The sequence below is a fragment of the Phoenix dactylifera genome, chromosome 14 (assembly GCF_051530095.1).
Source record: "Phoenix dactylifera cultivar Ajwa chromosome 14, Ajwa_hap1_PhDact_Kaust_v1.1, whole genome shotgun sequence".
Taxonomy (NCBI): Eukaryota; Viridiplantae; Streptophyta; class Magnoliopsida; order Arecales; family Arecaceae; genus Phoenix; species Phoenix dactylifera.
In genome coordinates, this window is record NC_143203.1 from 15,792,244 (window position 1) to 15,805,648 (window position 13,405).

Here is a 13,405-nt window from a genome sequence, read left to right on the forward strand (position 1 = left end):
GCAGAAGGGTCCGCGGCGCCTGGAGGGCCCGTCCGGAGGCGGACTTGGAGGGACCTCGATGCAGAAACGGCCGGATGGGGCGGCGGCGCTTCACGCTTGTTGCCTTCCCCGCCGGGGGCGACGGCATCGGGGGCGGAGAAGGGAGAGGAGGTTGCGACGAAGCTTCTTGGAGAGCTGGATCGGGTGTACGGCGTCGTCATCGTCGTCGGAGGGGAGGGGGCATCGGCTTCGAGCTTGGGGGCGAGCCGGCGGCGAGGAGAACGGAGAAGAAAGGAGGGCTAGGGCTAGGGAATGTTCTGGAGAAACCGAGAAGAAAGAAATTAAAGAAATTAAAAATGGGTTAACGGGTTGGGTTCGGTTAATGGGTTGAGTCCGAATCCGAATCAATTCAATTCGATTTAAGGATTTGGGTTAGCTCGGGTTGGGTCTGATCTAAATCCAACTGGGTTCAATTAGATTAGGATTGAAATTGATTGAGCCAAATAAAATTTAATTGGATTGAGTCCAAATTTAATTGGGACCCAATTAAATTGTTAATTGGGCTGAGCCCTCATTTGGGCTCGTTTGAGCTCGTGAGCTGCTCGGGCTCGAGCTCGGGCTCGGGCTCGGATTTAAACGGGCCTCATTTTAGGCTCAGGCTCGAGCTCGTTTGACTAACGAGCCGAGCCCGAGCCGGGCTTTTACCGAGCCGGGCCCGAGCCGAGCCCGAGTAGCTCGGCCCGTTGACAGCCCTAAGCAAAACTGTTGAATTCTACATAGAGTATTTTTTTGAGCAAACCATGAATGAGAATGTTCTTTCTTTCATACGTATGGTTTTTTTCCCTTTGGGGTCTTCTTGTATTAATTTCATTCTTTATTATTTCTTTCTTCAGAGTCAAATAAAAAATAAATACCATGCTAATACCCAAGATTTTGATCATGCCCGGCTCGATGCACAAATATTACAGCAAGTCAAATAACTAGACCATGTGATGCCATCCATCTCTAAAAAATAGTCCACTAATCACCAACCGCAAGGTCCATTAAAATTAGTTATCTGGGAAAATTGGATGCCTTTCTTCATAAAAGGATGGACAGGGGCGATTTGACTTGCTGCAAGTGTGGTGCAGCATAACAATGTTTACAATATTGCATCTAGTAAACAGAGTGGGAGAAAACAAAACACCACATATTTTTTTTTCATTTCCTCTGTGGTTAAAAGCTTAAAAATACATATATTTCATTGTTATGCTACAGTTATTTGCAGTATAGTGGTGAGCCTGGGCTTCCTATACCTTCTCAGAAGCAAAGAAGAGCAGACAACGCTCACAGATGAGAAAGCCATGCAAGCACCAGCCAACCATGGCGGCATCTTAAGTCCTGTGAAGGGGAAGAGAACTCCGGCTGCAACTGGGATGGCGACAATATTGTAAGACATTGCAAAGAAGTAGTTCCAACGTATACGTGCGAATGTCTTCCTCGAGAGATCGATGGCTGTTATAACATCCTCAAGGTTGTTCCTCACCAACACATAGTCTGCAGCTTCGATGGCAACATCGGTTCCTGCACCAATTGCCATTCCGATATCAGCTGCTGCAAGGGCGGGAGAGTCATTGATGCCATCACCAATCATCGCAACTATACTTCCATCCTTTTGGAAGGAGCGTATGACATCGGCTTTCCCCGCCGGCATCACCTCAGCTCTCACATCTTCAATGCCAACCTGCAAGTAATGATGACAGCTCAATACACTTCCATGTTGCACAATCACAAGACCGGTACTCGAGAAAAACTCAGCAATGGGAAAGATTAAAACTTGGAGTACTCGCCAAGGGATTGGAAATAATTAGCATCCCCAAAGGCTGCAGAGATATTAGAAATAAGATGTAAATGTCACAGATATCTCAATGTGGTGGTTAGTGCAAAACAAGAATTCAGGCAACCACCACCGGCAACAGCAGCAACACCATCATCACCAGCAAACCATCGTTGATCCATACCCATGGGAATTTCATATACAAGTAATGAATAATTTTAGAAGAACTCATAAAATTCATGAATTTTAAAAATGAAAAATCCTTCATCATCGTTATTACTAACTCCAATACTCATTTTTCCATTGAAATGTTTGCGAGTAGCCAACTTACTAATAATCTGGAGAAAGTTCCTGCTACGTCTTCAAGTGAAGGAGGAAAAAAAAAAGGCAATACTTCATTGAAATTGAAAAGAATTTTATTTTTCTACACCCCTATAAATGAAAATGCAAATATATAATGTGGCATTTGCTCAGGATTTCCAGGAGCCCAAAGGAAGCCTTTGATCTATGGGGTAGCTGGAGGAGGTAGGCGACTAAAAACACTTGGAGGAAAGGACGGGATATGCTGCTAGCAGCTGCGTGCTGGCAAATTTGGTTAGAAAGAAATGAGAGGATTTTCAGGAACTCTTGTTCAGGCATGATTGAGCTGAGTGGATGTTGTCTTCTTGGAGGTTGCTAGTTGCTGAGGACTCTAGAGCTGTTAAGAAGATTCGAGTGAAAGAACCTATGTAATGGGTATGCTTCTGTCAGCAGAAGATTATTTCCATTGTTTCTATTCTGTGTTGTTTCCTTGTAATTCAATAAAATTCCTTTAGGCACTCAGTGCCGAGTGCCTACTGATTTTTCTATTAAAAAAAATCTTTATATTGTAAATATCTACATTTCTAATGAATGAGGTGAGAACACCAAAAAACAAACCTCTTTTGCAACAGCTTGTGCTGTCCTCCAGTTATCCCCTGTTACCATGACTGAACAAACGCCCATCTTCTTCAGGCCTTCAACCACAACTGCTGCTTCTCTTTTCAAGGGATCAGCTACCCCCAACACTCCAATGAAGGTACCATCATATGCCACAAGAATACCTGTTTTAGCATTCACTTCCAAGTCCACTAAAAAGTTTTCAGCTTCAGTAGGAACAACAACCCCATTTTCAACCAACAGACTCCTGTTGCCAACCTATTAAGATATTTATATTTGGTTGAATCAAGATACTGTTTAAAAATGGCATGCACATGCATAGACAAGCACACATAGTATATGTAAAACAAGAAGTAACACTTCTAAGTGAATCTTTGTTACTGAAGTTGAAAATCTTTTCACCATGACGTGCATCAAGATTAGTGCCTAGATTACTTCAGAGACTGGTGCCAGAAATTCAATAACCTGCATCAGTGCACCCCATCCCTCTATGAGGATACCACACTCTAGGCACCAATCTTTCCACACATCTATCGCCAAAATGATTGTTGATTCCACGACATGCAGATAAGCAGACGTACTGATTGATTAACAGAGAGGGAAGGAGGGAGGGAGCAAGCACAAACATGCATGAAGGAGGGGGGGAGGGCAGGGATATGATTTCTCATTGATGAACTCACCAGAGCCCTTTTTCCATTTATCAAGCACTGCACACCTTTCCCAGGCACAGCAGAGAAGTCTACCGCTTCAAGAAGCCATTCAGATAATATTTCTTTGCTCTGCTTTCCAGCATGTTTGGCTGTCGGAAGCTTACCAAAGAAATGATAATGGTGTGCATAATCTAAGATTGCTCTAGCAAGAGGGTGTTCGCTGCTGGCCTAAACTACATCAAAAGGTGAAACACAGTTATTATTTTGCAGTCCTTGTTGGTTGAGTGAAAGCAAAATAGCCATATGAGGAGGTGCATAGACTCTTCAACTCACCTCAGCAGATGCAACCAAAGTAAGAAAATCCCCAAGTTCCATTTCTGCAAAAACTTTTGCAGTTGTGACAGCAGCTTTCCCTTGAGTAAGGGTGCCCGTTTTATCAAAGATCACATACTGCACACTCTGAGCTCTTTCCAAAGCATCTCCTCCTTTTATTAGGATCCCATGAGTTGCACCCACACCTGTAGCCACCATAACAGCGGTAGGGGTGGCCAGACCAAGGGCACATGGACATGCAATCACCACCACTGATATTGAAAACATGAGGGAGAAAATGAAACAATTGCTACTTTCTGTGACCCATGAATCTGGATATGCTCCTAGCAACCCACAGAGGAACCTATATGAAATAAAACAAAGTATAACCACCAGAACCAGTTTGGAAATACTATCATGGTGGTGAGTTTAAACCTACCATCCGAAGAATGTCAACAAGGACATGGTGATAACAATGGGAACAAAAATACTGGCAACCTGTAATTGATAAAAGTAGTTAGCAAGCAAAAGTTCATAACTATTTTTGTATCAATTGCCAGACATGACAGAACAAATAGTTCTTAAAGACAAGTAGAACAGAAGATATAATCCTTACATAAATGGGATTAGATGTAACAGAAAGCATGACCTGAACACACCTGCCTACAGCATTTAGAAACTGCATGGAGTATCATCATTAAAATAATCTATAATCTGAAACTGTGAAACCACTAGGCATAGGTATAATCCATTCAATCCTTGCCATATAGAGCCGGAGCAAGAGATGTCATCCAATATCCACCAAAATAGGTCATGTAAATGTCCCTGGACCACTGAAGATAATAATCTGCCACTCTACATCTACTTTCAGTTTCATTTGTTGCTATTTTTTTTAATATTGAAATGGGCCAAGCTGCATTAAATTGTTAAACATACATTCAGGATGCATTACTTTCTAACATCAAATAACGAATACCTCTGGGGAAGAAGTTCAGATAAATGACTATCCACAAGCCAGTTGTAGACAAGGTCCGCCGTACCGGTACCGGTTGGCGTACCGGTGGCGGCCCAGACCGATTCCGTACCGGTCCGAACCGGTTCTGTACCGGTTCTTCAACAATAAACTACTAGTACCGGATTCCACGCTGATCCAGTACCGGTCTCAGGCCGTACCGGTATGTACCGGCCGGTACGGACTGGTACGGTAGACCATGGTTGTAGATTCTCTTTCATCTTTTTTTTTTTTGGTGAACCGGCTTCTCACTACACACGTCGGCGAGAAAGCCCAAAGCAATCACAAGACAAAACACGATCTAATACCTGCGGCACACGATCACAAGTACCTTCTCTTTCATTTTCAATCGGTCATAAATTTAACAAATACAAAATTGGCAAATTATTTAGAAATCTATGTAACACTATGTAATCAAAGCCAATCCTAAATTGATGACATTTTTGGTCTTGGATATGGTAATTCTGTAGATACTTTGTGCACAATTTAATATCAGCTTAGTAGGATACTCATTATGATTATACAAGCAGTGTATATATGATAATTGATAAAGTTTCAATATGTTGGAAAAGAACAACCAACTTCACTGGAGAATGAATACAACAAGAGCCAGCTAACTTCTTTAACAAATGAGCCACAAGTTGCACAGTGGTCATATCCTCTACTTGGCAGCCAAAGGTTCTGTGTACGAGTCTTGGGTGGTGCATCCTAAGCATTGAGACCAAGATAATTATATTGCGGGTGGTTCTCACTCCCTTTCTAAAATATTAAAAAAATACTTGTTTAACAAATAAAACTGTCTTAATCAGGTTTTCTGGTATTATCTTGTTATACACACAATAATGACAATATGGAATGTGCCAAAGAATTTTTCCCAGTCTTTGGGCATCTATTTAGCTAAGGGAAATAGCTGGTTTTTTACGGAGCAGTAAAACAAAAATTTCATTTAATACTAGAACATAGATATGATTAACATCCTTAAAAAAATAAAAATAGCTATATTACTTTTCTGGGACAACAGATCTAAAACTATATCTATAGCATATCAAACAGTCAGTAAAAGATAAGATTATACAAACAAGGAAAAATAAGCAAGAGCTATAAAAAAAAAAAAAAATTATGTAAACTTACATAGTCTGCGAATTTCTGAATAGGAGCTTTAGACATCTGGGCTGTCTCAACCAGAGCAATTATCTGGCTCAAAACTGTGTTAGACCCCACCTTGGTGGCTTCTATATGAAGGACACCATGTAAATTCATTGTGCCTCCAATAACTAATGAAGACATTTCCTTTGGGACTGGAACAGATTCACCAGTTACCATACTTTCATCAACATGACTTGTACCCCAAACTACGATGCCATCAGATGGAACCTTTGAACCAGGAAGAACTTTTAAGACATCACCTGGTTGAATTAATAGTGCATCTATCTCTCTCTCTACAATGCCTCTTCCTTCTAAAATCCAAAAACAGAGAAGCAGAACTAAATCAATAAAAAAGGGGGGGGACTGCCAGAGCCTAATTCTTAAGTTAGCACTGTTAAAAGAAACCACTAGATACTCAAGAAAGGAAATATAAGATAAGTGATAGAGATGATCCCACTGATATCATATTTAAAATGTTTTTCATGAATATAAATCTAATTTAATGAATTGAAATCTTCTTGGATACTATACAGTGATTATACCTGCATCTTTCACCATCAAAAGAGCTGTTGCGGGGACAAGTTCAACTAACTTCTTGATAGCATCTGACGTCTTCCCTTTTGCAACAACTTCTAAATACTTTCCAAATAACACAAAGGTAATTATCATTGCACTTGTCTCAAAATATATTGGGGGCCAGAACCCAGTAAATGCACCATACAGAAGTGCACCAACAGAGTAAAAGTAAGAAGCAGAGGTCCCCAGAACAACCAATACATCCATATTTGTAGATCCATGTCGCAGTGCTCTATAAGCAGCTATATAGAAACGCTTGCCAATAATAAACTGAACAATACTCACCAGTACCCACTTCAACAAATCTCTCATCAAAAATGGCCCACAATGCATGAGCATGAAAGAATTTACGAAAGGTATGGCGGGACATGCCATCCGTATGAAAAAGACAGGAATCTGTTGCACAACAGTTGAAAGAAGCAACTAATAAGAATGAAATACACCTTGAATATGAAAAAGAAAACATTATCAGAACCACAAGAACAAAAACATACACGGGCCAAAATATCATGGAAGAGCAATAAACTGAATTTATTTTCACAGCATGAAGGATCATACTCACACTGAGAAAGAGACTGGAGAGGAAAAGCCGAAGCATTTTTGAGGCTTCTTGTGCATCACTTGAAGCTGCTTGAGCATATGGGTTCCGGACATGCGCTTTCAGCCTCCCGATGCTTTCTCTCTCGATGGTATCAACTATATGTCTCAGACCAACAGCTTGAGGATCAAAGATAATCTCTACTTCTGAAAGGCCAATATTTACCTCAAACTGCCTCACCCCACTCATTTTACTAAGTATTCCTTGTAAAACATGTACATCTGTCTCACTAGACAATCTAGCTACACCTAACAAAATTTTATCTTGGTCATTGCTTTGTAGAAATGCAGCATCAAAACCAGCATCCTCAATTGCATGAGCAATTGCATCTTTACTTATGACTGATGGATCGTACTCGACCTCCCCTAATGACGTTGCCAAGGCAACAGCTGCTCTTTTTACACCAGGTAGCTTTCTCAAGATCCCTTCAACAGAGTTTACACAGGCTGCACAAGTCATGCCTCCTATCCTAAATTGCCCCGACAATACCTTTTGCGGTCTTGACAGGGTATTATTAGAATCTGGCAGAATCTCAGCTTCAAATCCTGCATCTTCAATAGCATCTTTTATATCTTCGTCCTGAACAAAGAATCAAATTTCCAGTAAGTGATTTCAGAACATAAAATGTAAAACAGTTATAACAACATATTTGAAATTGTCAGGATCACTTCTTTCAACACAAAATCCAAAAATAGAACAGAATGCATTAATAAAAAGTGGATAGCAAATTTTAAGAGGCAAGTAAATTGAGTAAACATGGGGCATGAGTTATCCCAACCCAAAAATTGTTATAGCTCTACCCAATAATTGTTCATATAAAGGTGATTTTTCTTGTAGTGTTCAGAAATTTAAAGAAAAAATCCAAATGTTCTGCAACGAGTTCAAAACACTACTTCCTTTGTTTTGTGATAGGCTACAATATGTTTTTGCCAATTCCAAATAGACGGAAATAGGAATCTTGTCATTCATCCTGCAAGGTAATGCTTTTCAAGCATTCCCAATAACATTTAGCCAAATAAATGTAGGAAAGGGTAAATGTTTCAGGAAGGTGAAGGTGTCTGTGTCCCAATAAAAGGAAAGATGAAAGCACTATCTTGTGCGCATTAGGAAGAAGCCTCATTCTGATGCAACTCTGCAAGGCTATGAAGGTGCCTGTTTCGCATCAAAAAAGAAAAAAAAAAAAGCCAACCATTAACATTCAGGCACATAGAGAAAAGGAATTGAGATTTACATAGATCTCATAATTGCAAATATGAATATACAATGAATAAGAATTTCAAAGAATATTAATGAAAGAAAAAAGGATTGCACAATAATAAATAGTCATACTTAAAATTTTAACGGAATAACAAAAATATAGGCTATGTTTAGACATCTTTAAATTCAAAATCATGATTATGTTCTAATTCTTGATTTAAAACTTTCAAATTTTGATAGTTGAGATTTTAGGTAGGAGTTTGGTTGGTAAAAGGAACACCGAGGTACTTAAAATCTTGTAATTTCAGAAAACACAAGAGATCGCAGCATATCATGATTTTTGTGGTGCATCCAAATGCACCATAAGAGAAATATGGATTGCTTGTCAGATGTGCAAACAGTTAGATATGTAGTGCAAAGCCAATAAATCAAGTGAAACATGAATAAAGAGGCTGTCAGCAAAGAGAAGCTGATTACAATATAATCTAGAAACGAAGAAAGTATGTCTCACTAGAATCACAACCAAGATCCGTTGTACCGGTACCGGTCGGCGTACCGGTGGCGGCCCGGACCGGTACGAATCGGTCCCGTACCGGTCCGAGCCGGTCCCGTACCGGTCCGAGCCGGTCCCGTACCGGTCCGAACCGGTCCCGTACCAGTTCTCCAATAATAAACCACCAGTACCGGATTCCACGCTGATCCGGTACCGGTCCCAGGCTGGACCGATACGGACCGGTACGGTAGACCATGATCACAACTATGATAACAACTTTTGAATAACTAGAGCAGGAAAAAAAAGAAACATGAAAATGTGAAGGAGCATATTACAAAAGCAAATAAATAAAAATTACAAATTTACATTTGAAGTTTCAAACTTATAAAAGGTAAAGAAGAAAGAACAAAAGGTAGTAAATCTCTTTTTTTCAAATTCAATTTTTACTTAAAAATATGAATCACATATCAAGTTAGATTTCATTACACAGTCCGAGTTTCCTTTGAAACTAGCTAACCTAACATCGATTCTCCAACTTTTGTATTTAGACTTGAGTCATAATTGCAATGTGCAACAAAAATTCAGGGAAATGCAAATGAGTGATAGTAGGGGTTGAAATATGTTTCAAATGGTTTTATTAGAGAGAGAGAGAAGACTGAAGCTAAATGAATGAAAGCTTCAAGAATGAATGCCTAGTTCCGACACATGAAGCCAACCTGAAATAGCTCAAATAAGGCCTGATGGTTATTAATGAAGATTGTATTAAATCCAACCTTTGCCACATCCTTTCTTTAGAAGATATGCTCAAAACAAAGAATTACCTCACAATCTTAGTAACAGGAAAACAAGGAAGTTAGCAACGGATTATTTCTCATAAGCAAAATCAGTCAAAATGCAACATATAGCTTTGTTTGGACTTCGAATTATACATGTATCCAGTTCAACAGGTAAAACGTATGTCCAGTGATAGAGCTTTCCAAACCCCATTCTAATTAGCTAGAAGCCCATTTTAGAAACAGAAACTTGAGTTTTATCATAACTATAAAAAACATAAGATAAAAATAGAAGTTCTGTTAGGATAAGGACAAAAAGATCTGCGCCCTTCTGTCAACTGCACGCAACACAGAGAATAAGGAGGATTTTGATTCAGGTTACAACTATCCATATCTTAAATGCCAAAGGAAAACTCAATTAATGCAAAATATTCAAAAGAGAGAAAATGCAGGATAACCCAGAAAACAAAACAAGTTGCTGGGAACCAAGAAAGCAAAATTAATTCCAAGAACCCTAAGAAGTCCCATGAGCACAAAACCTATTGAAGAATCTACGTTCATGTTAGGACAGCTGCAACGCAAAGAGAACAGACCTTTTACTTGGATTAGAACCAACTCCAAATTTGCTTCTGATGCTAAACTCCAATTCATGCCACAAAAAAAAAACCAAGAAGATGGTAAGGCTCCTTGAAATTAAACCAAAGCCTGGCCAAATTATCAATTATCCCATAAGCTCCAAGAACTCGCATAGGTCCCAGGCAACACAGGACATATTGAAAAAACTACAGCAACAACTTGCACAGGTCCCAGAAAAGTCAGAACCCATCTGAACAACTACAGTTCCGAATTAAAGGACAAGTACGGAGCAAGAAATAGCACAAAAGACCAATTCAGACTTGACCACCAACGTCTTCAATATGATCAACAAAACGGACCAGATTTTCAGAAGCCAGATCATCCCACTAAACCCCAGGAAGCCGAAATGCCCCAATAGGTCAAGGCATATGGAAGAGACTGCATTTTATTATTTTTCTCAAGTTAAGACCGCTACAACGAGGGGGGCAAACGTTTGAAGAAAAAATAAACAGCACAAAAATAAGATAAACTTTCTTTAAGCCAATGATCCACCGATCCAAAGAGGCCCTAAACTCTCAGAACCTATTAAAAATTCGATTTTCTGTTACAGCTTGTGCAGCAAAATTAACAAGAAAACTTCTATTCAGCTTACCATCATTCATATCTTCACTTCCAAACGTAAACTCCAATGCAAACAAACACAAAAAGCAAGATGAGGAAAAAACCAAAACAAACTTTCCCAGGGCCAAAAGATCCACGACGATCCAAAGACAAAACTCCTATTCAGATTGGATAAACTCCAAATCATACAAATAATCGAACCAAAAACAAAAAGCAACATAATCCTGTATGCAAAACAATCTGGCCGAAGGCCAAAAAGATCAAATTAAACCACAATTTCCATCAGAAATTCTATAAAACCCAAAACCCATTGAGAAAAACTCCATCTTTTGTCGATATTATAGACCCCTCCTACCTGCAATTTCGCAGATAAAAGCCCAACTCACGCAAAAAAAAGACAGCAATTCAATTCATGAATCAAGCCCAACAAAACAACCAATTAGACCCAGCAATTCAGGATTGCGCCTAAAACCCAAAACCCATGAATTGAAAGGCAAGAGAGAAAACGAGAGGAAAATGTTCAACCTTAACAAGACTGGGATCGAAGACGACATGGGCCTTGTTCTGGAGCAAGGAGACGGATGCCCTCGCGACGCCGGGGAGGGCAGTGATGGCGGCCTCGACGGAATTGGTGCAGGCGGAGCAGGTCATCCCGGTGACCCTCACCTGGATTCTCCGCGCCCCCTTCTCATCCCCTCCCCTCCCCTCCGCCGCCGCGGCCGTCTCCTCATCGTAGGAGTCGAGGAGGCGGACGTCCTCGAGGTCGCCGGAGTCCTCCCTCGCCAAGATGGCCTCCGGCCGGCGGTGGCCGGAGAGCGGGGTCAGCTGGAGGTCTCGTAGGCTCGCAGCCATTGAAGCTGTGAGAGATAGAGATTGTGGGAGGGGTGAGAAGATGCAGTAGATTAAAGAGGAGGGGGAAATGATTAAAAAAATAAGAAATAAAAATAAAGGAGGAGCAGGAGGTGGTTGGGATATATCTGATGACTGTTTTGCCCTTTAAGATTATTTAATTGAATGAAATATCTTAATTTTATAAAATATTTTGTGTTTACTTTAGGTAATGTCAGTCAAGTTCCTTTTTCCTGTTAGGTTGTCAAATGAAGTTTGTTTTTAAAGCACTCTTTAATCCTCATATCCATCTTAATTTTTAACAAAAAAAAAAAAGCTCCTCATATGAAATCTATTTAATGAGATATTATAATGTTGAATGAATTAATGAACCTTTCAATGATTATTTAATGCATCAAGTCATAATCTAGTCAAACCTTTGGAAGATGCAATTAATCAGGCTATGAGATTTTGGAGTGACCAAGAGATTTGTATCATTTCACCTTCTTTGGCTTAAGGGGATGATAACTTCAAATATAATTTGAATTGGCTCAGGTATCATAATAGATATAAATATTTAATTTGATGTTTCTCTTTGATAAAGAAGATATATTCAACAATACTAAATAGAGTAGTAAGGTAGGAGAAAGAGGTAATAAAAAAAAGTCTTATAGAATAATGGAGAAATTCAATATACTTTTTACAAATACTAAGCACCTCCTCAAAAGGTAAAAATAAGTTTTAATTAATAACAACAAGATTCTGCCCAAAAAAAACTAACATGAAGGCGATATTTAGAATCTTGGTCTCAAGATCTGCCCAATATGAATTTTTTATATGCTTTTTTTGTTTATTCCCTAGTATTCTCGCTAAAGATCCAAATTCATTCATAAGTACCATAAATTCAATCACGAGCATTATGATCAACCTATGGTCAATCTAAATAATCTCGTTTGTGTGTCTTTTGCATAGGCTATAGGCCAGGTCCACTCTGATATAATTAATAACAACCCAGAACTTTACCCAAAAAGCTAGTTAAAAAATATTATTGAGATTTTTTAGCCTTGTATAAGTACCCAAGCCCGATCTAATGCATAGCTGACGTGGGACTAACACATACCCGCACATAGAAAATCTTACTCAAAAAAAAAATCTTACAATATGCTTCATAACAGGATAAGATTCCTAACTCATCTTGACATCGATTGACTAGATAAGATGTCCGGTGCATCTTGATATCATTATATTGGATAAGATCTTTGATTTATCTTAATATTTGATTTTTTTTCAAATTTTCCCAGATTTTAGGTGTGAGAGCTAGGAACAAAAAGGGTCTAAAAGATACAAATTTAATACTAGTAGAAGAATGTATGTAGGATATTCATGTAGGAAACTTAAAGGATGTACGAGCCATAAGTGATAAAAGTTTGAGGATGAAAATAAAGATATAGAAAGATGGAGATTAATGCAAATTTGTAAGATACCAGGATTGACATATTAAAAAAAATCCTAAAATTTACTCTCTCTAGTCCTTAGAATAATAATTTAAGAAATAATTTCATTATGCGCATATCATTCTTTAAAAAAGTACCTATTTTAAAATACTGCCATGTTAAAATAACCATTATATATTAAAAATAATAGCTACTATTTGATATATTCTATATTTATTTAAATAAATTAATATTTATTAAATGTTTATGCTGACTAAAACCTATTTTTGTTTAATGACCTATAATTTGTAAAACTAACTATATTTTTTTCTATTCAAATAGTTAATAATAATTATTATAACAACTGATGTTCTTTTTTCCAATCAGCAAAATCTGTTCTAAGGGCAAGCTGCGGATGTTAATTTGATTTATAAGCAATAATAGTTAAAAATTATCAATGATTTAGGCCCAATTTGA

The 13,405-nt window shown here is 38.6% G+C and overlaps 1 protein-coding gene across 4 annotated transcripts; it reads right to left on the minus strand.

The window, feature by feature from the left end:
- Nucleotides 1-1,152: 1,152 nt before the first annotated feature.
- Nucleotides 1,153-11,580, minus strand: LOC120109232 (cation-transporting ATPase HMA5-like). 4 transcript variants are annotated; one of them, XM_039122976.3, is made up of 9 exons: nucleotides 11,193-11,580; nucleotides 6,972-7,586; nucleotides 6,376-6,805; nucleotides 5,819-6,141; nucleotides 4,115-4,173; nucleotides 3,697-4,039; nucleotides 3,394-3,591; nucleotides 2,714-2,971; nucleotides 1,153-1,702 (listed from the first exon to the last, which is right to left on the minus strand). In XM_039122976.3, the coding sequence occupies exons 1-9, from the start codon at nucleotides 11,517-11,519 to the stop codon at nucleotides 1,226-1,228; spliced, it is 3,030 nt and encodes a 1,009-aa protein (XP_038978904.3). In that variant the 5' UTR covers nucleotides 11,520-11,580; the 3' UTR covers nucleotides 1,153-1,225. The 4 variants fall into 4 exon arrangements, with proteins under 4 accessions (XP_038978904.3, XP_038978903.3, XP_038978905.3 ...); XM_039122975.3 differs by having other exon boundaries at nucleotides 5,819-6,144; XM_039122977.3 differs by having other exon boundaries at nucleotides 5,819-6,144; nucleotides 6,972-8,159; nucleotides 11,193-11,571.
- Nucleotides 11,581-13,405: the final 1,825 nt, after the last annotated feature.